General features: G+C 39.8%; 2 protein-coding genes across 3 annotated transcripts; both read left to right on the top strand.

Annotated features, from left to right (window-relative positions):
* Positions 1 to 2,717: 2,717 nt before the first annotated feature.
* LOC148060056 (four and a half LIM domains protein 2-like) lies at positions 2,718 to 7,412 on the top strand. Its single transcript, XM_087779498.1, has 5 exons — positions 2,718 to 3,009; positions 3,063 to 3,237; positions 4,004 to 4,173; positions 5,712 to 5,898; positions 5,957 to 7,412. Exons 1-5 carry the CDS (start codon positions 2,848 to 2,850, stop codon positions 6,106 to 6,108), a joined length of 846 nt encoding a protein of 281 aa, XP_087635624.1. The 5' UTR covers positions 2,718 to 2,847; the 3' UTR covers positions 6,109 to 7,412.
* Positions 7,413 to 7,524: 112 nt separating this feature from the next.
* Positions 7,525 to 21,772, top strand: LOC148060057 (transforming growth factor-beta receptor-associated protein 1). 2 transcript variants are annotated; one of them, XM_087779496.1, is made up of 11 exons: positions 7,525 to 8,200; positions 10,105 to 10,296; positions 12,163 to 12,311; positions 14,411 to 14,493; positions 14,556 to 14,894; positions 14,959 to 15,016; positions 15,079 to 15,222; positions 16,820 to 16,954; positions 17,016 to 17,154; positions 19,035 to 19,456; positions 19,516 to 21,772. In XM_087779496.1, exons 1-11 carry the CDS (start codon positions 7,591 to 7,593, stop codon positions 19,651 to 19,653), a joined length of 2,409 nt encoding a protein of 802 aa, XP_087635622.1. In that variant the 5' UTR covers positions 7,525 to 7,590; the 3' UTR covers positions 19,654 to 21,772. The 2 variants fall into 2 exon arrangements, with proteins under 2 accessions (XP_087635622.1, XP_087635623.1); XM_087779497.1 differs by lacking the exon at positions 19,516 to 21,772 and having other exon boundaries at positions 19,040 to 19,255.
* Positions 21,773 to 22,490: the final 718 nt, after the last annotated feature.

The following is a 22,490-nucleotide window of genomic DNA, read 5'->3' on the forward strand; positions in this document are numbered from 1 at the left end:
TGACATTACGACTTTTCAAAGTCGGAGGATCCTGACTTTTATTATTGTAACATTACGACTTTTAAAAGTCAGAGAATCACGACTTCGATCTTTTATCTTGTATAAATACATAGATAGAAAGATCTAATCCAAACTTATCTAGTCCTAGAGGGTTGCCTCTAGGACCTTACGATCCTAAAACTCGGATCTATGAGTTATACCACAAATCTCTAAATGTAGATTTGGAGCCAGGGCCTTCAGTTTTCAAGCCCCTCTGCTGTGGAACCAACTACCGGCTTCAGTCCGGAGGGCAGACACCCTCTCTATGTTTAACAACATTCTTAAAACCTTACTTTTCGATAAAGCCTATAATTAACTTAACTGTTTATCTTTAGCTGCTATAACTAAATTAACTGTTTATCTTAGCTGCTATAACTAACTTAACTGTTTATCTTAGCTGCTATAACTAACTTAACTGTTTATCTTAGCTGCTATAACTAACTTAACTGTTTATCTTAGCTGCTATAACTAACTTAACTGTTTATCTTAGCTGCTATAACTAACTTAACTGTTTATCTTAGCTGCTATAACTAACTTAACTGTTTATCTTAGCTGCTATAACTAACTTAACTGTTTATCTTAGATGCTATAACTAACTTAACTGTTTATCTTTAGCTGCTATAACTAACAAAACTGTTTATCTTAGCTGCTATAACTAACTTAACTGTTTATCTTTAGCTGCTATAACTAACTTAACTGTTTATCTTTAGCTGCTATAACTAACTTAACTGTTTATCTTAGCTGCTATAACTAACTTAACTGTTTATCTTTAGCTGCTATAACTAACTTAACTGTTTATCTTTAGCTGCTATAACTAACTTAACTGTTTATCTTAGCTGCTATAACTAACTTAATTGTTTATCTTAGCTGCTATAACTAACAAAACTGTTTATCTTAGCTGCTATAACTAACTTAACTGTTTATCTTAGCTGCTATAACTAACTTAACTGTTTATCTTTAGCTGCTATAACTAACTTAACTGTTTATCTTTAGCTGCTATAACTAACTTAACTGTTTATCTTTAGCTGCTATAACTAACTTAACTGTTTATCTTTAGCTGCTATAACTAATTTAACTGTTTATCTTAGCTGCTATAACTAACTTAACTGTTTATCTTAAGCTGCTATAACTAACTTAACTGTTTATCTTAGCTGCTATAACTAACTTAACTGTTTATCTTAGCTGCTATAACTAACTTAACTGTTTATCTTTAGCTGCTATAACTAACTTAACTGTTTATCTTTAGCTGCTATAACTAACTTAACTGTTTATCTTTAGCTGCTATAGGCTGAGAATGCTGGAGAGTTTTAGACACCAGCTCTGTATATCCTTCTTTTCTGCATTACATTCATCACCTGTTTAAACACCTTTTTATTTCTCTCCCGGAGCCCAAGGACTCCACCTATTTAGATATTTAATCTGACATCATTACGACTTTAAAATTTGCAGTATTATGACTTAATTTTTTAACATTACGACTTAAATCATTGCAGTATTATGATATTTAATATTGTATCATTGTAGGATTTATCTAAAACATTACGACTTTTAAAGTCCCAGTGTTATGACTTTTAATCTGGTGACAATATGACTTAAATAGTTGCCATAAATCTTGAATGTTTAAAAACCGTTTGTGCTCCTAATACAGTTTTACTTAAAGGGTCAATAAAAACTCTTCGTGTTCTTCGTCAACAATAATCCTCATATATTTCTAAACGACATCTTCCCAACATGGCCGACACTATGTTTATCAAGAGTGGGAAGAACTAAACGATGACAGTTTACAACACAACATGTGTTTTGTACTTACCTTCGTATCCTACGTTCAACTCCAGGCCGTAAATAGACATCGATCACTGCTCTGTGGTTTGTTCCAGATCCAAAAATGGAAGACATCTGACTTATGTAATCTTCTGCTCTACAAGGAGAAGAACTGGAGAGAATGTTGAGAGACCAGTGAGGGGAAGAAGAGTTCACCCCGACCACATCCCTGCCACTGACCTTCTGTGTGCGAGTGTGTGAGTGTGTGTGTGTGTGCGAGTGTGTGTACCAGGGATTAGACAGTGGGCCGGGTCGATGGTCTTCTCAGGCTATTTTTAAAAAAACACGCCGCCCCTGGATCCTGTTGGGAAAACGATCCGAGCACATGTTCCACGAATCAAACACAATTAGGCGAACGTCAATCACCGCCGGGGGAAGCTAGCGTCGTGTTAGCGAACGACGTTTAGCTTCGTTTAAAATACCTCGTCGTCAACCTCATCAAGCTGTCAATCTTCCGGACCAGCACCTGGACATGTTTGGTACTTCAGATGTACAGCCGAGGCGCTCGGGACCCTCTAAGTGCTCCGGCGGTATGTAAGGTCCAGGACCTGCCAAGCCCAGAGCTGCTGGCGCCTTCGTCCCATAATCCATCTGCAGCTCGTGTGCAACAAAAGACGACGAGCAACAGACGCGTCCAAATAACTGACCACAACAACCGCAGTCCAGACGGACTCGAGAACTAGGCCGGCGTCCAAACGAGTCCGTCGAACTTTATTTGTTTAGAAGTCGTACTTTCAGCTTCTCCTCGGCGTCACAAACGCCGTCCCACGAAGGTGCAGATTGACGTGGAGCAGCGATTCCATTCCTCAGAGATTACCGCTAATAGGAAGACCGGTATTTATAGAAGATCCACCCACCAGTTGATACCCCTAATCCCAGCCTCGCACCCATCCCTGTGCCATCCCTCTCTCCCAGCACCAGAACCTCTGCAACCTCAGACTTGCTCGTCTCTCTTCGACAACTCCAAGAGCAGAAGATCCTCCGACCATGTCCAGCAAGGAACGCTTCGACTGTCACTACTGCAAGGACTCCCTGCTGGGGAAGAAGTACATCATGAAGGAGGACACGCAGTACTGCACCAAGTGCTACGAGAACCTCTTCTCTCACGCCTGCGACGGCTGCTCTGCGCCGATCAGCTGCGACAGCAAGGTAGGGAAGCGGTCGATCCTCGAATGAAAGGATTCAAACGTCTCCGCCAACAGGACCTCTCGTACAAGGAGCGCCACTGGCATGAGCAGTGCTTCAAGTGCCACAAGTGCAGTCGCTCGCTGGTGGAGAAGGCCTTCGCCGCCAAGGACGAGCTGCTGCTCTGCAACGAGTGCTACGCCAACGACTACTCATCCAAGTGCTTCACCTGCAAGAAGACCGTCATGCCAGGTAAGACGGTGTGTCGTCGCTCGTTTGTCAGCTACACAACAACTCCCGACAACTACACACTAGAGGTTCATGTCGTCTGTTGAAGGAGCTCCACGGCTGAGCCTTCAGCCCCAGAACCGTCTCTCGCTCACCAGCCGTTCGTTCACCGTCATTTCTCGCCTTTAACTCTGAATTTAATCAAAGATTTTCAAGGTAAACAGTAGCCGGATATGAATAGAACAAAAATATCAAATTGTTTTGGTGATAGTAGTGATCGGGAAGTTTGGAAGAACAACTCAATCCGCACCACGGAGAGTTACTTCAAAAGACACTTGGATCCAGATGGTGATCCAACAAAAACGACATCTTAAAATCCCCGAAAAATGTCCTCGTTGTTGGATGGAGTTTAGAAAAACATCAACTTTCTTTTACCACAATGTTAATGTTTTCCTTCAGGAGAAGCTGTGGTCCCTCGGAGGTCACTGGTTCAAATCCCCAGAGTTTCAGGTTCAAGTGTTAAGTTGTTGCTGGTCTTGACTCAAGAGTGCAAAGTATCTCCCGACGGCCCCGAAGTCTGGTCTCTGTGGCTATAAATAAAGTGTTCTCTCGATTGTGATTCAGAACAGGTGCAGCCGTCGCTCGTCGGGTCGTGATGTCACGATCGAGAGACTCTCGGCCACGTCTCTCCAAGATTAGAGATGAAAACGTTCTATTTTCAGCGGCAGCGGTTCTGTGCGCAGAGAAGCTACCATATGCTCACTAAGCAGCTTTTTGTCTCCTGCGCCAGGTTCTCGTAAAATGGAATACAAGGGGAACAGCTGGCATGAGACCTGTTTCCTCTGCAGCCGCTGCCAGCAGCCAATCGGAACCAAGTCCTTTATCCCGAAAGATGCCGGTTACTTCTGCGTGTCCTGCTTCGAGAAGCAGTTCGCCTACCAGTGCTGCGCCTGTAAGAAGGTACGGCGGGCGAAGTCACGCGCCTCAAGTTCCCGTTTACAACAATGTTTGTTCATTTTAGTGTAGCGACTGGAGCTCAGTTGTCCAAAAAGACTCTTAAAAACATCCAAACACCATCAAACTGCAAACTTATATTGAAGCTACACATGAATTGTTATATTTAAAGGGCATTTAATGTGAAAACTCTCTTATTCACATGTTGTACATGTTAAAGTCTTCAACATGCAGTAGTTCATTCATCATGACGTTGATCCGTTTTGAAGTTATTACTTAATAAAGTTCTGAAACCTCACCAAACGTGATCACGGTTTAAATTAAACATGGTGACATCACTCTGGTGCAGGTTTCCTCCCCTAGAAGCCCTAAATCAGTTAAGAACCTACATGTAAATAAACTAAATATTTATGTAAACATGGTGAGAGTTACTTCTGCCTTTAGGTGTTTTTGTAACGTGTACATTAAGCAGCAAATCTTATTTTTATTATTCGTTTGCAATGTACAAAACGGGAGTTTCAGGGGTGAATTTGAAATTTACGCGAGTCCTTGAATGCAACTCGTGTTTTTGTGACCAATCAGAGCAGAGTGGGCGTGGCTGCTCGGACGAGCTTTAAGTCTCAGCTGAAACGGCGCATTTTTAAGTGGGCGGAGCTTAAGTGTATTTTCTGATGTAAATCTCTTTATTAAATGAGAGTTTTGTGCAAAAAGAAACTGATGAGTATAATAGAGTAGTATAGAGTGTTATAGAGTATAATAGAGTATAATAGAATATAATAGAGTATAATTGAGTATCATAGAGTAGTATAGAATATAATAGAGTATAATAGAGTATAATAGAGTATAATAGAGTGTCATAGAGTAGTATAGAGTATTATAGAGTATAATAGAATATAATACAGTATAATAGAGTACCATAGAGTAGTATAGAGTATAATAGAGTATAATAGAGTATAATAGAGTATAATAGAGTATAATAGAGTATCATAGAGTAGTATAGAGTATTATAGAGTATTATAGAATATAATAGAGTAGTATAGAGTAGTATAGAGTATTATAGAGTATTATAGAGTATTATAGAGTATTATAGAGTATAATAGAGTATAATAGAGTATAATAGAGTAGTATAGAGTATAATAGAGTATAATAGAGGTCCTAGAACAATTTAAGAAACACTTAAATCAGCACATTAGGTGAACTTTAATATTTTATATTTTACGCTCATTTGTGGCCGACGTTTAAACAGTATCAAGCCACATAAACAGGAAGTACTCTGGGTAAATATAGAAAGTGCTTCCAGTGTAGAAAGTGACCGTATGTGCTCGCAATGTTTACTCCGAGTACTTCTTACGTTACAGACGATCAGTATTTGGAGGTTTTTAAGTGTCTTTTCGGACGAAGACGAAGATAACTGATCTCTAGTCACTACATTAAAATGAACAAAAATGTTTGTCTCTAAGACGAAGAGGTGACTCTGAAAAGAATGGAACACGAGGTTTGAACGTTGGGTGAGATGTGGCTTCAACACGTGTTGTCGTGGTCAGGCCATCAGCTCGGGCGGCGTGACGTACCAGGAGAAGCCGTGGCACCGCGAGTGCTTCCTGTGCATCGGCTGCAGGAAGCAACTGTCCGGCCAGCGCTTCACCTCCCGCGAGGACTACCCGTACTGCCTGGAGTGCTTCAGCAACCTCTACGCCAAGAAGTGCGTGGGCTGCACCAAAGCCATCACCAGTGAGTCCAGCGTGATCCTCCTGCGAGCCTGAAGTCTCAGACCTGTTGTCGTCCACAGGTCTGGCCGGAGCCAAGTACGTGTCCTTCGAGGAGCGCCAGTGGCACAGCGAGTGCTTCAACTGCATGAGGTGCTCGGTGTCGCTGGTGGGTCGAGGCTTCCTGACGCAGCGCGACGACATCGTCTGCACCGACTGCGGCCGCGAGAAGTGAAGCAGCAACATTTCAGAGTCAGAACTTTCACTCACTCAAGACACTACGACGGTGTCGAAGCGACATCTGCACCGAAGACACGAGTATTTATTCACCAGGATGAAAACATGATAGAAATGATAGTAAACTCATTGTTTAAAAACACATTCAACCGAATGCTTCTAAGAAACTGGAGCCATTTATTCAAAAGAATCGTCTTAGACGAGCAGTTTTTAAAGACACTCGTTGTATAACCTAAAGAAAATACTTGTTTATATTTGTCTAAAACTCTAAAAAGAACAGATTACCACGAAAATAAGTGAATATTGGCTGAACTATCACTTTAACAGAGGCTGTCAATCAAACAAAAAGTGAAAATAAATCAAATTGATTGTCAACTCAAAGAAACAGTGTATATGTAAAAGCCCCCAAATACGACGATTAAATATATATATATATTTATTTGAAAAACTTGGATCAACATTTAAATTAAATTAATTTTAATTTGTAACATTTGTTATGAAATAAAATCCGACACAAACTGTAACTAAACGAACATTAATAAAGTCAACTATAACTTCTTAACTCGTTCCAAAAAGAGCAATAAATTGTTTACACTGTTTTCATCCTCCTTAAAAAAAAAAAAAGTGTTGGATCAAAATCCATTCATTAAGATTCTCGTGTGTTTAAGATAATATATATTTATATAGTTGAACAGCTTTACTATAAACATTGTGTTGCAAGATTCGCCAAAATGATCTTATCTACTTTTCCAAGTTGGACACATGCACGTATTTTTTTTGTTTTGTTAATTAAAGACACAAAACAAGAAGTCAAATATGGAGTGACATTTGACGTTCACTCTTCAATTGAATATATACAATAAATACAATTAAATAATGGATAATAAACGAATATTTGACCATTTGTTTTGACCATTTAGGTAGTAAATTAACTCAAAATTGCATCTTTACAGAGAATTTAGTTTAGTAGCATTTTTTTCGTTAGCATGCTACAAGCTAAGTAGGCTAAATGGAAATTGACTGACATCAGAAAGTTTTATTTTGTCTGAATGTTTAGATATTTAGATTCTTAACTGACACAGCAACAGAATAACAGAATGAGTTTATCACAACAGTACTTAGCATAGCATAGCATAGCATAGCATAGCATATGATGCTAAGATCCCGTCGGGGCTTGTCGTATTGTATTTGCCACTTTAAGAATGTTTTAAATATAAATTGTTTGCAGGAATAAATGTTGTGTTTCTTTCAACATCTTGTAACTTCAAGTCAACAATAAAGCAAACAAGTGTTTAAACTTCATCTCGAACAAACGTTTCATTTGTTCAGTAAAGTTTCACAACGACCTCAAAGAAACGCTGACAAGGACTTCCTGTCGGAGTCACATGACCTCAGAGATCCTCCTCGAGGCAGGAACTGAGTTTTTTACAGCTTCAGCTTTTTGTGTTTTTGACGTTTCAAACCCTCGGTTCATGACAGAATGTCTTTCCGAGCCTTTGAGCAAACCCTGGTCTACGAGAGGAAAGAGTCTCCGGGAGGAAGATCCAGGATCTGCTGCCTGGACTGCTGCGATCAGGACCTTTACTTCGGGACCGGAGACGGTTCCGTTCAGCACCTCGTTCTCCGGGGTCGCAGAGAAGCCCAAGAAGGACGAGCGAGAAAACTGTCCAACGCTCCGATCCTCCAGCTTCAAGTCCTGTGGGGTCACCTGCTGGTTCTGTCGGACCGAAGCCTGTCCGCCCTCCACAGGTTCTCCCTGGACCCGGTCCCGACCCTGCAGAAGATCCAGCAGGTCTCCTCGTTCGCCTCCAGCGACGCGCTCCTGGTCACGAGCCGCAGGAAGCTGGTGCGGATCCACGCCGTGACCCCGGACCGCTGGGAGGTCGTGAGGGAGGTCCCGCTGAGGCAGGAGGTTCTGGCTCTGGCGGTGCAGGGTTCTAGCGTGTGCGTGGCGACCCGGGACCAGTACCTGCTCTGTGACGCCGACACCGGGACCGTCCTGGAGCTTTTCACTCATGACGTCAGACAGAGCGTCGTGGTGGCCTCGGGTGGAGGAGGAGAGTTCCTGATCCACGGACCCGGGTCTCTGGGTGAGGAACCAGTCTTGAGTCTTTTATGAGGTTTTCGTCAAGTTGACCCGAGAAAAAACATCAAATAAGAAGGATTTGTATGACATTTGTAAAGATGACAAGAGGTAATACAATGTACATGATAGTAGTAATTACATGTATATTAGTGTGTACTATTAAAGTAACAAAAGTTATTACATGTATTTTAGTGTGTACTATAAAAGTAAAAAAAGTAATTACATGTATATTAGTGTGTACTATAAAAGTAACAAAAGTTATTACATGTATTTTAGTGTGTACTATAAAAGTAAAAAAAAGTAATTACATGTATTTTAGTGTGTACTATAAAAGTAAAAAAGTAATTACATGTATTTTAGTGTGTACTATAAAAGTAAAAAAAAGTAATTACATGTATATTAGTGTGTACTATAAAAGTAAAAAAAAGTAATTACATGTATTTTAGTGTGTACTATAAAAGTAAAAAAAGTAATTACATGTATATTAGTGTGTACTATTAAAGTAACAAAAGTTATTACATGTATTTTAGTGTGGTACTATAAAAGTAAAAAAAAGTAATTACATGTATATTAGTGTGTACTATAAAAGTAACAAAAGTAATTACGTGTATATTAGTGTGTACTATTAAAGTAACTAAAGTAATTACATGTATATTAGTTTGTACTATTAAAGTAACAAAAGTTATTACATGTATATTAGTGTGTACTATTAAAGTAACTAAAGTAATTACATGTATATTAGTTTGTACTATTAAAGTAACAAAAGTTATTACATGTATTTTAGTGTGTACTATAAAAGTAACAAAAGTCATTATGTGTATATTAGTTTGTACTATTAAAGTAACAAAAGTTATTACATTTATTTTAGTGTGTACTATTAAAGTAACGAAAGTAATTACGTGTGTATTAGTGTGTACTATTAAAGTAACAAAAGTCATTATGTGTATATTAGTGTGTACTATTAAAGTAACAAAAGTTATTACATGTATTTTAGTGTGTACTATAAAAGTAAAAAAAAGTAATTACATGTATTTTAGTGTGTACTATAAAAGTAAAAAAAGTAATTACATGTATTTTAGTGTGTACTATAAAAGTAAAAAAAAGTAATTACATGTATATTAGTGTGTACTATAAAAGTAAAAAAAAGTAATTACATGTATTTTAGTGTGTACTATAAAAGTAAAAAAAGTAATTACATGTATATTAGTGTGTACTATTAAAGTAACAAAAGTTATTACATGTATTTTAGTGTGGTACTATAAAAGTAAAAAAAAGTAATTACATGTATATTAGTGTGTACTATAAAAGTAACAAAAGTAATTACGTGTATATTAGTGTGTACTATTAAAGTAACTAAAGTAATTACATGTATATTAGTTTGTACTATTAAAGTAACAAAAGTTATTACATGTATTTTAGTGTGTACTATAAAAGTAAAAAAAAGTAATTACATGTATATAGGTGTGTACTATAAAAGTAACAAAAGTCATTATGTGTATATTAGTGTGTAATATTAAAGTAACAAAAGTAATTACGTGTGTATTAGTGTGTACTATTAAAGTAACAAAAGTAATTACGTGTGTATTAGTGTGTACTATTAAAGTAACAAAAGTCATTACGTGTGTATTAGTGTGTACTATTAAAGTAACAAAAGTAATTACGTGTGTATTAGTGTGTACTATTAAAGTAACAAAAGTAATTACGTGTGTATTAGTGTGTACTATTAAAGTAACAAAAGTAATTACGTGTGTATTAGTGTGTACTATTAAAGTAACAAAAGTCATTACGTGTGTATTAGTGTGTACTATTAAAGTAACAAAAGTAATTACGTGTGTATTAGTGTGTACTGTAATATATATTAGCGTTAGCTTGAACCCTGAGGTCACTCCTCCAGCTCTGGTCCCTCAGGCGTGTTCGTCATGACGACGGGCGTCTGCCACAGACCTCCACTGAGGTGGTCCGAGGACGTGCTGGACGCGAGGGTCAGTTTCCCGTACGTGGTCGCCCTCCGACCTTCGACCCTGACGGTCTACAGCCTGTTGGACCAGCAGCACAAGCAGAGTCTGAGTCTCGGAGCCACGAGTCTGTCGTCAACAACAGGCAAGAATCCACAACATTCAAAACACAAACTCTTTATTAGATAAACTTCTCTTGAAGCCTGTATAGTGTGTCTGTGTGTATCTTTGTGTATGTCTGTGTATTTATGTAAGTCATTTGTAAGGTGTAAGTCTGGATCAGATCACTGATGGAAGGTCTGACCATGAATAGATCTGAAAGTAAGAACCAGGATTTTAAAATGATCCTGAAAGAAACTGGCAGCCAGTGAAGAGTTTGAAGGAGAAATGTGAGTTCTTCTACTAGAGCGGCCAGTGAAGAGTTTGAAGGAGAAATGTGAGTTCTTCTACTAGAGCGGCCAGTGAAGAGTTTGAAGGAGAAATGTGAGTTCTTCTACTAGAGCAGCCAGTGAAGAGTTTGAAGGAGAAATGTGAGTTCTTCTACTAGAGCAGACAGTGAAGAGTTTGAAGGAGAAATGTGAGTTCTTCTACTAGAGCAGCCAGTGAAGAGTTTGAAGGAGAAATGTGAGTTCTTCTACTAGAGCGGCCAGTGAAGAGTTTGAGGGAGAAATGTGAGTTCTTCTACTAGAGCGGCCAGTGAAGAGTTTGAAGGAGAAATGTGAGTTCTTCTACTAGAGCGGCCAGTGAAGAGTTTGAAGGAGAAATGTGAGTTCTTCTACTAGAGCGGCTCAGAATTCTGGCTGCAGAGTTTAGTATGAACTGCAGGCGAAAAGATCCTTCTTGTTTAGACATGAAAACAAACTGTTACAATAGTCCAGACGAGAAGAAACAAACGCATGGATTATAAGATCCAGATCATGTTCCGACAACATTTTCCTAAGTTTAGAGATTTTTCTCAGTTGAAGGAAACAGTTTCTGGTCAGTTTTCTTCAGTGTTGAACAAGAGACATGTCTTTATCAAATACAACACCCAGGTTTCTCAGGCTCAGTTTGACAGACTGACTTAAGTCACTCAAGTACTGACTCAACCCTGGAATCTTATCATCAACAATCACCAGAGTTTCAGTTTTGTCCACATTTAGCTGTAAAGTGTTTTCACTCATTGTTTGATTTCTAGCAAACAATTGACTAAGTTCAGCCTCTGGGGCTCAGTTGGATCAAAAGAGCAGTAGAGCTGGATGTCATCAGCAAAAATGTGATAAGAAACATCTGGAAATCTCTGAATGATTTTACCGAGGGGAATCAAGTACAGCAAAAACAATAAAGGACCCAGAACAGAACCTTGAGGGACTCCACACAACAGATGATTCAGACCTCATTTGATTGACAGATACACTAAAACTGCGCCCAGAAAGGTAAGATGAGAACCATTCTAACACAGACCCAGACCTTCATCCCTCAGTCTTCTCAGCAGGATCTGGTTCAACTGTGTGACGACAGATCCAACAGAACCAGAACATCATGATGTCACTGGACACCTTCAGTAAGACTGTCTCCGTAGATGTTTACTGAAGCCAGACTGAACCTTCTCATGGATGTCGCTCTGATCCAGGAACAAAGACAGCACCTGTGTGTTTCTGTGTATTTAAGTGTGTGTTTAAAGTGTGTATGTGTGTCGTTGTGTGTGTATTGGTGTTTTCTTGTTCGTCTGTAAAGTCTGTGTGTTTTGAAATGTTGTGTCTTTGTATTTTTATGTGTGTGTCTGTAAAGTGTGTAAACGTGTCAGTGTTTTGTGTGTATAAATTGTGTTTCTATGTATGTGTGTAGTTGTCTGTGTAAAATGGTGTAAATTGTCAGTGTGAAGTGTCTGTGTGTGTAATATTTTTTGTTGTCAAACCCTATAAACCATGTAGTTTGTTGTTGTTTAAAACATATATAATTATAAAAACATATAATTCAATACCCATGATGCATTTCTCTCATCATCTCAACACCATGACTCTCCTCTCAGACGCTGTGCTAGTGTCTACAGACAGAAAGATTCTTCTGCTGCATCAGGTTCCTCTGGAGGATCAGATCCAGACTCTGGTGAGGGACGAGCGAGCAGAAGAAGCTCTGAAGCTTCTGGACTCACTTCATGATCCTGTCGATACACAACAGGTGACTTTAAATGACACACATGTCTGTGATGAATCTGGGATTTATATACTCTGGTGTTGTGATAGTGTAGTAACAAGTATATATGTGTAGTATTGTCCAGTACTTGACTCTGGTGTTGTGATAGTGTAGTAACAAGTATATATGTGTAGTATTGTCCAGTACTTGACTCTGGTGTTGTGATAGTGTAGTAACAAGAATATATGTGGAGTATTGTCCAGTACTTGACTATGGTGTTGTGATAGTGTAGTAACAAGTATATATGTGTAGTATTGTCCAGTACTTGACTCTGGTGTTGTGATAGTGTAGTAACAAGTATATATGTGTAGTATTGTCCACTACTTGACTCTGGTGTTGTGATAGTGTAGTAACAAGAATATATGTGTAGTATTGTCCAGTACTTGACTCTGGTGTTGTGATAGTGTAGTAACAAGAATATATGTGGAGTATTGTCCAGTACTTGACTCTGGTGTTGTGATAGTGTAGTAACAAGTATATATGTGTAGTACTGTCCAGTACTTGACTCTGGTGTTGTGATAGTGTAGTAACAAGTATATATGTGTAGTATTGTCCAGTACTTGACTCTGGTGTTGTGATAGTGTAGTAACAAGTATATATGTGTAGTATTGTCCAGTACTTGACTCTGGTGTTGTGATAGTGTAGTAACAAGTATATATGTGTAGTATTGTCCAGTACTTGACGCTGGTGTTGTGATAGTGTAGTAACAAGTATATATGTGTAGTTTTGTCCAGTACTTGACTCTGGTGTTGTGATAGTGTAGTAACAAGTATATATGTGTAGTATTGTCCAGTACTTGACTCTGGTGTTGTGATAGTGTAGTAACAAGTATATATGTGTAGTATTGTCCAGTACTTGACTCTGGTGTTGTGATAGTGTAGTAACAAGTATATATGTGTAGTATTGTCCAGTACTTGACTCTGGTGTTGTGATAGTGTAGTAACAAGTATATATGTGTAGTATTGTCCAGTACTTGACTCTGGTGTTGTGATAGTGTAGTAACAAGTATATATGTGTAGTATTGTCCAGTACTTGACTCTGGTGTTGTAGTATTTACAGACCACATGACTCTTGACGAAGTCATAACTGCTTTCATTTGTTTTCAAACCAAAATATGTCCAAACATCAGCTTTAAAAGCTGCTGGACTCACTGTATCCTCTCGTCCTCAGTCATCATTCTTCCTTTAGCTCTGGAGGACGTAACGACTGCTGCCATCTAGAGGCTCGATGTTTGATAGAAACACAAAAACGAACAAATACCGTGATAATTTGTATAGTGTTTACAAATATCGATACAGTATTGTGTAGTATTGTGAAGAATAATACATTTTGCTGTATTAATATTTTCTAACACCCCTACTTTTTTGTAAAAATGATTTTATTGTAATGTAATATTTAATCTGGTCTTTTAAAAATGTAACTTTTGATAAGCAAATTCTATGGTATGAATAATTTACTTTTTTTAAATTCATCTCATTATATATTATTGTATAACATTTCGTTCATTCTATTCGTTGAATCCAAAAAAAAAAAACACAAAATAAATCCTTTGTTGTTTTTTAATTATTGTCAATAAACGTTTTCTGATCCGATTTTAAAGCAGTAATAAGTAACATTATTGATCTCGTTTCTGGCTCCCCCTTGTGTCAGACAACTGTAGCTGCAATTTCGTACGTTTTAACAGACCACGTGTGCGTTTGTCAGTTTTTGTTCCTTGTAACAATTGATACAACAGGAGATTTTTTACACAAATAAATGTATTCAGTCATTTTTATTATCACTAAAAGAGGGAAAATTCTGTTTATCCCATTTTGTGCGACAACAACTGTTTATGTCCGATAAATAAATGAGGTATTTTTGATCAATAATCAAGAAAGAATGTCAGGATTCCGCTTCCTTTTCCCCCGGACAGTACTACACGTTACATCCTCCACAGCTAAAGGAAGAACGATAACTGAGGACGAGAGGATACAGTGAGTCCAGCAGCTTTTAAAGCTGATGTTTGGACATATTTTGGTTTGAAAACATAAATAAATGAGGTATTTTTGATCAATAATCATGATTCTGTTACTGTTCCCCGACAGGAAGTGTGGAAGTCTCTGGCGTGTCTGCTCGGCTTCCTCCACCTGCACCAGGAGAGCTTCAGCGAGGCCAAAGATCTCTTCACGTGAGAGAACTTCTGACGGAAACACAATCTCAAATCAATACTCATGATCTAATGGAGGGCAGTCGGGGCGAGCTGGACCCCCGAGAAATCCTGCACCTCTTCCCCGACCTCAGGGCCGTGCTGGGCCCGGACTTCCAGGCGGTCCACGGCGACAACAAGTGCAGGGACCTCCAGGCGCGCTGGAGAGAAGACGGGAACACACTTGGACGGTACTTGGTCTTCCTGGGAGACTTTCTCTCCACAGCCAGAGGGACGGCCCTGCAGTGCCGTGTGGAGGTGGACAGCGCCCTCTTGAGGCTGTACGTGGAACAGGGAGACTCTGAGAAAGTGCAGGAGCTTCTTTCATCTCTAAACTGCTGCAGCCTGGACCTGTGTGGACCAGTGCTGGAGGAGCACGACAGGTTCTGACCACTGCTCTGGTGTCCTTCAACACTGTGAGATCTTTAATGTGGTCATCTTTTAAAGATACTGTGCGTTAGGACTCTTACATCTGAGCCACGGGCGACACAGAGACGCTCTGAAGGTTCGACGTCACTCACTTCCATCCTCTGATCAACACCTTTGATTGACACGTGTCTCGTGCAGATCTGGATGAAGGTCGCCGACGGTGACCTCACAGACTCCAGCTCCTCCGACGTGTTCGGACACATCGTACAGACGGTCACCGTGACGACGGACAGAGACACTGTGTGGACGTTCGCCGACTGGATCCTCAACAGAGACCAGGATGTAACCCTGAAGAAATTCAAATGTTCAAGAATGTTAGCAAACAAACAAACGCGAGTGTCAATCATACAAGGGGCCAAAATCTTATGACAACAGAGGCTCACACACACACACACACACACACACACACACACACACACACACACACACACACACACACACACACACACACACACACAAACCGACTAGCATCTTTATACTATATCAACATGACACATACACTTGTTGACATCAATGCTAACTAGCATAGCTTCACACTAGCATCTTTATACTATTTAAACATGACAAGTATAGTTGTTGACATCAATGCTAGCTAGCTTAGCTTACAGTCTAGCATATTTAAGCTACATCAACATGACAAGTATAGTGGTTGACATTGATGCTAGCTAGCTTAGCTTACACACTAGCATCTTTAAGCTACATCACCATGACAAGTATAGTTGTTGACATCAATGCTAGTTAGCTTAGCTTACACACTAGCATTTTTAAGCTACATCACCATGACAAGTATAGTTGTTGACATCAATGCTAGTTAGCTTAGCTTACACACTAGCATCTTTAAGCTACATCACCATGACAAGTATAGTGGTTGACATGGATGCTAGCTAGCTTAGCTTACACACTAGCATCTTTAAGCTACATCACTATGGCAAGTATAGTTGTTGACATCAATGCTAGCTACCTTAGCATACAGACTAGCATCTTTAAGCTACAACAACATGACAAGTATAGTTGTTGACAGCAATGCTAGTTAGCTTAGCTTACACACTAGCATCTTTAAGCTACAACAACATGGCAAGTATAGTTGTTTACATCAATGCTAGCTAGCTTAGCTTACACACTAGCATCTTTAAGCTACATCACCATGACAAGTATAGTTGTTGACATCAATGCTAGTTAGCTTAGCTTACACACTAGCATCTTTAAGCTACAACAACATGACAAGTATAGTTGTTGACAGCAATGCTAGTTAGCTTAGCTTACACACTAGCATCTTTAAGCTACAACAACATGACAAGTATAGTTGTTGACATGGATGCTAGCTAGCTTAGCTTACACACTAGTGCACGTTTACCTACTTTAATGTGGAACAAACATCTGGCGACTTTGAGCTTGACATGTGATTAAAAGATTCACATGTGATTTTTTTGATGAATGTTTATACAGATTAATTACAACATAATACATGTTAATATTATGAATATAAAAAGGTATTTTCTGATTGTTGAATGCAAAGCAACCATTAAAACCTGTTTTTTTTATCGTGAAAAGAGTTTATTCTGATCACAGACAAGACAAAAAAGGAATAAACTAAAGATAAGGAGCTTAAGGGTCTGACTGAGTTAAAACCATCTCAGGGAGAGGATTATTCTAGTAAAACGGGTCATTTTAATGACTCAAGGTAAAAAATGTTATAATCCACAAACCAACGACCGTGATCTAAATGAGGTCACATCAGGCCAGAGGACGACTGTGACCCAGGAGCAGAACCTCCCTCAGGTCTGGCCTTGAACTGGACTGCAGAGGGCAGAATTGCACCAACAACTGTTTTGCACGCTTGCATCTCCGTTCTAGTCCAACTCAACTGTCTCTGGATCAGGTCGGCGTACAGATCTTCACCAAGCGTCCACCCGGGGTCCAGCTGGAGTCGGGAGAGGTGGTGGGACTCCTGGAGAAGCACCCGCGGGCCCTGGTCCTCTATCTGGAGTGGTTGACGGAGGACTTGAGGAGCGAGGTGAGCGTCTTGAAAACTGAAGCGTCCATTTCGGTGATTGAATTGACTGGAGTGCCCCCAGGAGGAGGCGCATCATAGTCGCCTGGCTCTGGCTTATGTTAGCCGGGCCCTGCAGGAGGATCTGGCTCCGGCAGGGACCAGAGACAAGCTGCAGCGCTTTCTCTGGAACTCCAAGTTCTACTGCACTGACACCGTCTATGGTACGTGGACTCAAGTGTTGCCCGTTGTTGGTCGACCCCGATTGTACGCACGTAGTTAACAGGAAGTCGTCATGTTGCGCCAGAGACTAGTGTTTGGTTGATGACTAGAGTCCAACTGCTTGGATTCTGAGACCATCAATACATCTCCATTCACCATGTTGTGTAGAACAGGATCTGGCAAATGTGCGATCCATACGTGTTGCTTTCAAAAACACAACTTTATTTATACAGCCCATAGCATCTTTATACTATATCAACGTGACACGTACATTTGTTGACATCAATGCTAGCTAGCATAGCTTCACACTAGCATCTTTATACTATATCAACGTGACACGTACATTTGTTGACATCAATGCTAGCTAGCATAGCTTCACACTAGCATCTTTATACTATATCAACGTGACACGTACATTTGTTGACATCAATGCTAGCTAGCATAGCTTCACACTAGCATCTTTATACTATATCAACGTGACAAGTATAGTGGTTGACATAAATGCTAGCTAGCATAGCTTCACACTAGCATATTTATACTATATCAACGTGACACGTACATTTGTTGACATCAATGCTAGCTAGCATAGCTTCACACTAGCATCTTTATACTATATCAACGTGACACGTACATTTGTTGACATCAATGCTAGCTAGCATAGCTTCACACTAGCATCTTTATACTATATCAACGTGACAAGTATAGTGGTTGACATAAATGCTAGCTAGCATAGCTTCACACTAGCATATTTATACTATATCAACGTGACACGTACATTTGTTGACATCAATGCTAGCTAGCATAGCTTCACACTAGCATCTTTATACTATATCAACGTGACACGTACATTTGTTGACATCAATGCTAGCTAGCATAGCTTCACACTAGCATATTTATACTATATCAACATGACAAGTATAGTTGTTGACATAAATGCTAGCTAGCATAGCTTCACACTAGCATATTTATACTATATCAACATGACAAGTATGGTTGTTGACATCAATGCTAGCTAGCTTAGCTTCACACTAGCATATTTATACTATATTAACATAAACAGTTTTGTTGTTGACATCAATGCTAGCTAGCATAGCTTCACACTAGCATATTTACACTATATCAACATGACAAGTTTAGTTGTTGACATGGATGCTAGCTAGCTTAGCTTCAACATTAGCATCTTTATACTAAATCAACATGAACAGTATAGTTGTTGACATAAATGCTAGCTAGCATAGCTTCACACTAGCATATTTATACTATATCAACATGACAAGTATGGTTGTTGACATCAATGCTAGCTAGCTTAGCTTCACACTAGCATATTTATACTATATTAACATAAACAGTTTTGTTGTTGACATCAATGCTAGCTAGCATAGCTTCACACTAGCATATTTACACTATATCAACATGACAAGTTTAGTTGTTGACATGGATGCTAGCTAGCTTAGCTTCAACATTAGCATATTTACACTATATCAACATGACAAGTTTAGTTGTTGACATGGATGCTAGCTAGCTTAGCTTCAACATTAGCATCTTTATACTATATTAACATGACAAGTACAGTTGTTGACATCAATGCTAGTTAGCTTAGCTTAAACACTAGCATCTTCATACTATATTAACATGACAAGTACAGTTGTTGAAACTTGTTGGCTGCGTGTTGCTTTCAAAAAAACGTTATTTATTTATTTATATATCATCCATACTTGTGGCCCTCGAGTAAATATGACTGTTATAATGGACACCCTCGTCAACCTTTGACACCCGAGAAGATCCCGGTCATGACTCATTATTTTGGTCTTCTTCCATGTTTCAGTGGGATCTTAAGAGTGATCTTAAGAAAGATCTTAAGAGCTGTCCATGCATGTTTCAGAGCAGGTGAAGGAAACACCGCTGCACCTGGAGAAGGCGATTCTTCTGGGCCGGACGGGTCGACACTCTGAAGCCCTGCAGATGCTCCTCGAGGAGACCAGGGACCCCCGGGTCGCAGAGTTCTACTGCCGCAGGGCCGGCCTGGACCAGAGCGAGGAGGTCCGGACTCGTCTGCTCCTGGACCTGCTCCGGCTCTACGTGACCTCAGACGGCTTCGCTTCTTCTGCGGTGGATCTACTCGACAGGAACCGGCGGTCCTTCCCTCCTGAAAGGGTCGTGGACCTCCTGCCCGGGTCCTGGTCCGTGCAGCTGGTCTCCCGTTTCCTGGTGGGATCTCTGAGGGAAGTTCTCCACCAGAGGAGGACGACGGAGGTGCAGAGGGCTCTGGCCCGGGCGGAGATCTTGAGGCACAAGACCACCTGGGTGAGTCCTGCTCATCCAACACGTTCTTCCGGCTCTGAATCCGTTTGGTTTCTTCTCAGATGGAGACGTCGAAGCTTCACTTCAGGGTCGACGAACTGAGACTGTGTCCAGTGTGTCAGAGAGACTTCTCAGAGTATCAGTTCACGCGTGGCCTGCAGGGGGCGCTGATGCACGAGGGCTGCAGACCAGCTTCATAGCCTCAACATTCTAGATCAGTTTGAAGGACCACAAGTCAGAACCTACAGACCCTGTTCATCCTAAAGATTCCTGGCTCTGTTCAGAGGCTCCTGCTGCTCATGTTTACATTAACTATGGAACACAGACGTCAAACTATTGGGACATTTTTCTTAATAACTTTAAAAACAACAAGTAAAAAAAATTCTTGGTCGTATTTTAAACATGAAAACAAATCATTTTACTTTCATTTTACATGTTCAGAGCATTTTATTTTAATTTAAGTCAAAGAGTTTAAGTATTGTTACAAGTAACACAAATTAAAATATATCAATAAAGTCAAAACATGTATTTTATATGATATTTTGAGTGTTGAACTACTAATGAATAATGAGAATCAGCACAAAATTTATAAAATATTTCCTACTGAACAATTTTATATTTTTCCTCTGACCTCTAACTCAAGGATGTTAAGACTGGATTTTCTTTTTCTTATAAATCTCACGAGTATTATTCGTCGATATTATGAGATCGACAGTAAATCAACGAAAAATATAACAATCAAACCAGTTCCTGGATTTCTTCTGAATCTCCAATAATTTCACATTTAACACAAAAGTAATAGACAAAGACGAGAAGCAACCGTGACATTTATAAACAAGATAAAAGTGATTTAATCATGTTCTTGAGTTTTAGATTCAATTTCAACAAACACATCTGGACACATTTGTCTCTCAGTCTGAATATTGACGATTGTTTTCAACCGATCAGATTATATTTCTTCCTTTTTCACCGTCTTTCAACGAGAAAAAACATTAAAAAACGAATAAATGGAATTGATTGAGTTGATACGGGAACAAAGAAAAAAAACGGCAATATTTGGGTTTAATTCTGGATTAACGTCTGGATCCATTGATATTTTGAGGGAGTGGTTTCTCTAGTAATGCAGCGAGTACTTGTTAAAAAGGTCACTAGAAGTGTCCAGCTGTGATGTTCCAACACTGGTCATCAGTCGTCAGACTGAGTCTCTCCCCAACAAGGATTACATTCAGACGCGCTGGGAAAAGACATCACAAAAATAACTGCTTTTAAAAAGAGAAAAGAGCAAACAGTGCATTTCTCTGCGTCTGAGACGCTGTGAAGTTCTGGAGGACACTCAGGGGTCTATATTTGTCAATCAGACGGTGGCGCTCCGCACGGAAAACCACCCGCGGTCGACCTGATGACCGGTGGGAATACGTCCATCCCTCGCCGCCGTAGACTCGAAGCGTCCCGACGACCAGAGTCTCCACAGAACGCTGTGTATTCGCTGGAAATAAACAGTCAACAAGGAAGCAGCTGCACACGAGACACTCGGACATACATCCACGAATACGACTCAATGACCAGCTTGTAGAAAAAAAAAAGAGCAAAAGTAGGAACTTTTGATTTGTTTAATGCTAGCGACTCGATAATTGCATCGAAAAATGGGTCGAGATTTATGACGCGGGCGGAACTTATCTTTCGGTTTAATGAGGGTTTTTATCTCAACATCCTGAGACACGTGTCAATCAAATGTTTGTGTCATAAAATGATCTTTAAGAGAAGAACTGATGTCACTGCACCCTTGACGTACATTTAAAATACTGAACAAAGTGCAACACAAGCTTCTGATGGAAGGCCCATGATGCCGTTCTGCCGGTCAGTTCTTGGGCGGCGCCTCTGAAGTAAGACCTACCCTGAGATAATCCCCCTCCTATGGATGTCCTCGAAGGTTTATCATTTGTCACTTCATCAGGAAGACCTTTCTGGTCCCTCGACTCCAACACAAAGACTTGAGGTAAATGAGCCCTAAATAAAGACCTGGGACCAGAAAGAAGACAGCAACTAGTTTCAATGCAGCCTGTAAGACATCCGGTCCATCGCGACCCATAGAGGGCGCTGGGTTCGCCAACTGATTACTATGTTTTTAGTTTGAAAAGAAGCATCGGCAGAGACAGTTCTTAGATTAGATAGACTTTATTGATCCCTCGAGGGAAATTGGGTTTCCAGTTAACAGCAGACGACAGTTTTATAAAAAAAAAAGACCAAGAACAAAGTGCAAATATAAAGAACACACTGCAAGGGATGACAAAGTTCAAATATAAAGAAAACATTGCAAGGGATGACAAAGTGCAAATATAAAGAACAGTCTTCAGACTAATAAACTATATTTGTATTGATTGATTGTATTGAACTTTTGATTTGTTAAATTGTAGCGACTCGATAATTACATGATGGGTCGAGATTTATGACGCAAGCGGAACTTATCTTTCGGTTTAATGAGGGTTTTTATCTCAACATCCTGAGACACGTGTCAATCAAATGTTTGTGTCATAAAATGATCTTTAAGAGAAGAACTGATGTCACTGCACCCTTGACGTACATTTAAAATACTGAACAAAGTGCAACACAAGCTTCTGATGGAAGGCCCATGATGCCGTTCTGCTGGTCAGTTCTTGGGCGGCGCCTCTGAAGTAAGACCTACCCTGAGATAATCCCCCCCCACCATGGATGTCCTCGAAGGTTTATCATTTGTCACTTCATCAGGAAGACCTTTCTGGTCCCTCGACTCCAACACAAAGACTTGAGGTAAATAAGCCCTTAATAAAGACCTGGGACCAGAAAGAAGACAGCAACTAGTTTCAATGCAGCCTGTAAGACATCCGGTCCATCGCGACCCATAGAGGGCGCTGGGTTCGCCAACTGATTACTATGTTTTTAGTTTGAAAAGAAGCATCAGCAGAGACAGTTCTTAGATTAGATAGACTTTATTGATCCCTCTGGAGATCTCCAGAGGGAAATTGGGTTTCCAGTTAACAGCAGACGACAGTTTCATAAA

The sequence above is a fragment of the Callionymus lyra genome, chromosome 18 (assembly GCF_982586985.1).
Source record: "Callionymus lyra chromosome 18, fCalLyr1.hap1.1, whole genome shotgun sequence".
Lineage (NCBI taxonomy): Eukaryota > Metazoa > Chordata > Actinopteri > Syngnathiformes > Callionymidae > Callionymus > Callionymus lyra.

Excerpts from the sequence above, each read along its gene's own strand:
- LOC148060056 (XM_087779498.1), top strand. The coding sequence starts at position 2,848 with ATGTCCAGCAAGGAACGCTTCGACTGTCACTACTGCAAGGACTCCCTG. Across the intron at positions 3,238-4,003 it reads CAAGAAGACCGTCATGCCAG|GTTCTCGTAAAATGGAATAC; the intron begins GTAAGACGGTGT and ends CTCCTGCGCCAG. Across the intron at positions 4,174-5,711 it reads AGTGCTGCGCCTGTAAGAAG|GCCATCAGCTCGGGCGGCGT; the intron begins GTACGGCGGGCG and ends TGTCGTGGTCAG.
- LOC148060057 (XM_087779496.1), top strand. The coding sequence starts at position 7,591 with ATGTCTTTCCGAGCCTTTGAGCAAACCCTGGTCTACGAGAGGAAAGAG. Across the intron at positions 15,223-16,819 it reads TCCTCAACAGAGACCAGGAT|GTCGGCGTACAGATCTTCAC; the intron begins GTAACCCTGAAG and ends TCTCTGGATCAG. Across the intron at positions 16,955-17,015 it reads CGGAGGACTTGAGGAGCGAG|GAGGAGGCGCATCATAGTCG; the intron begins GTGAGCGTCTTG and ends GAGTGCCCCCAG.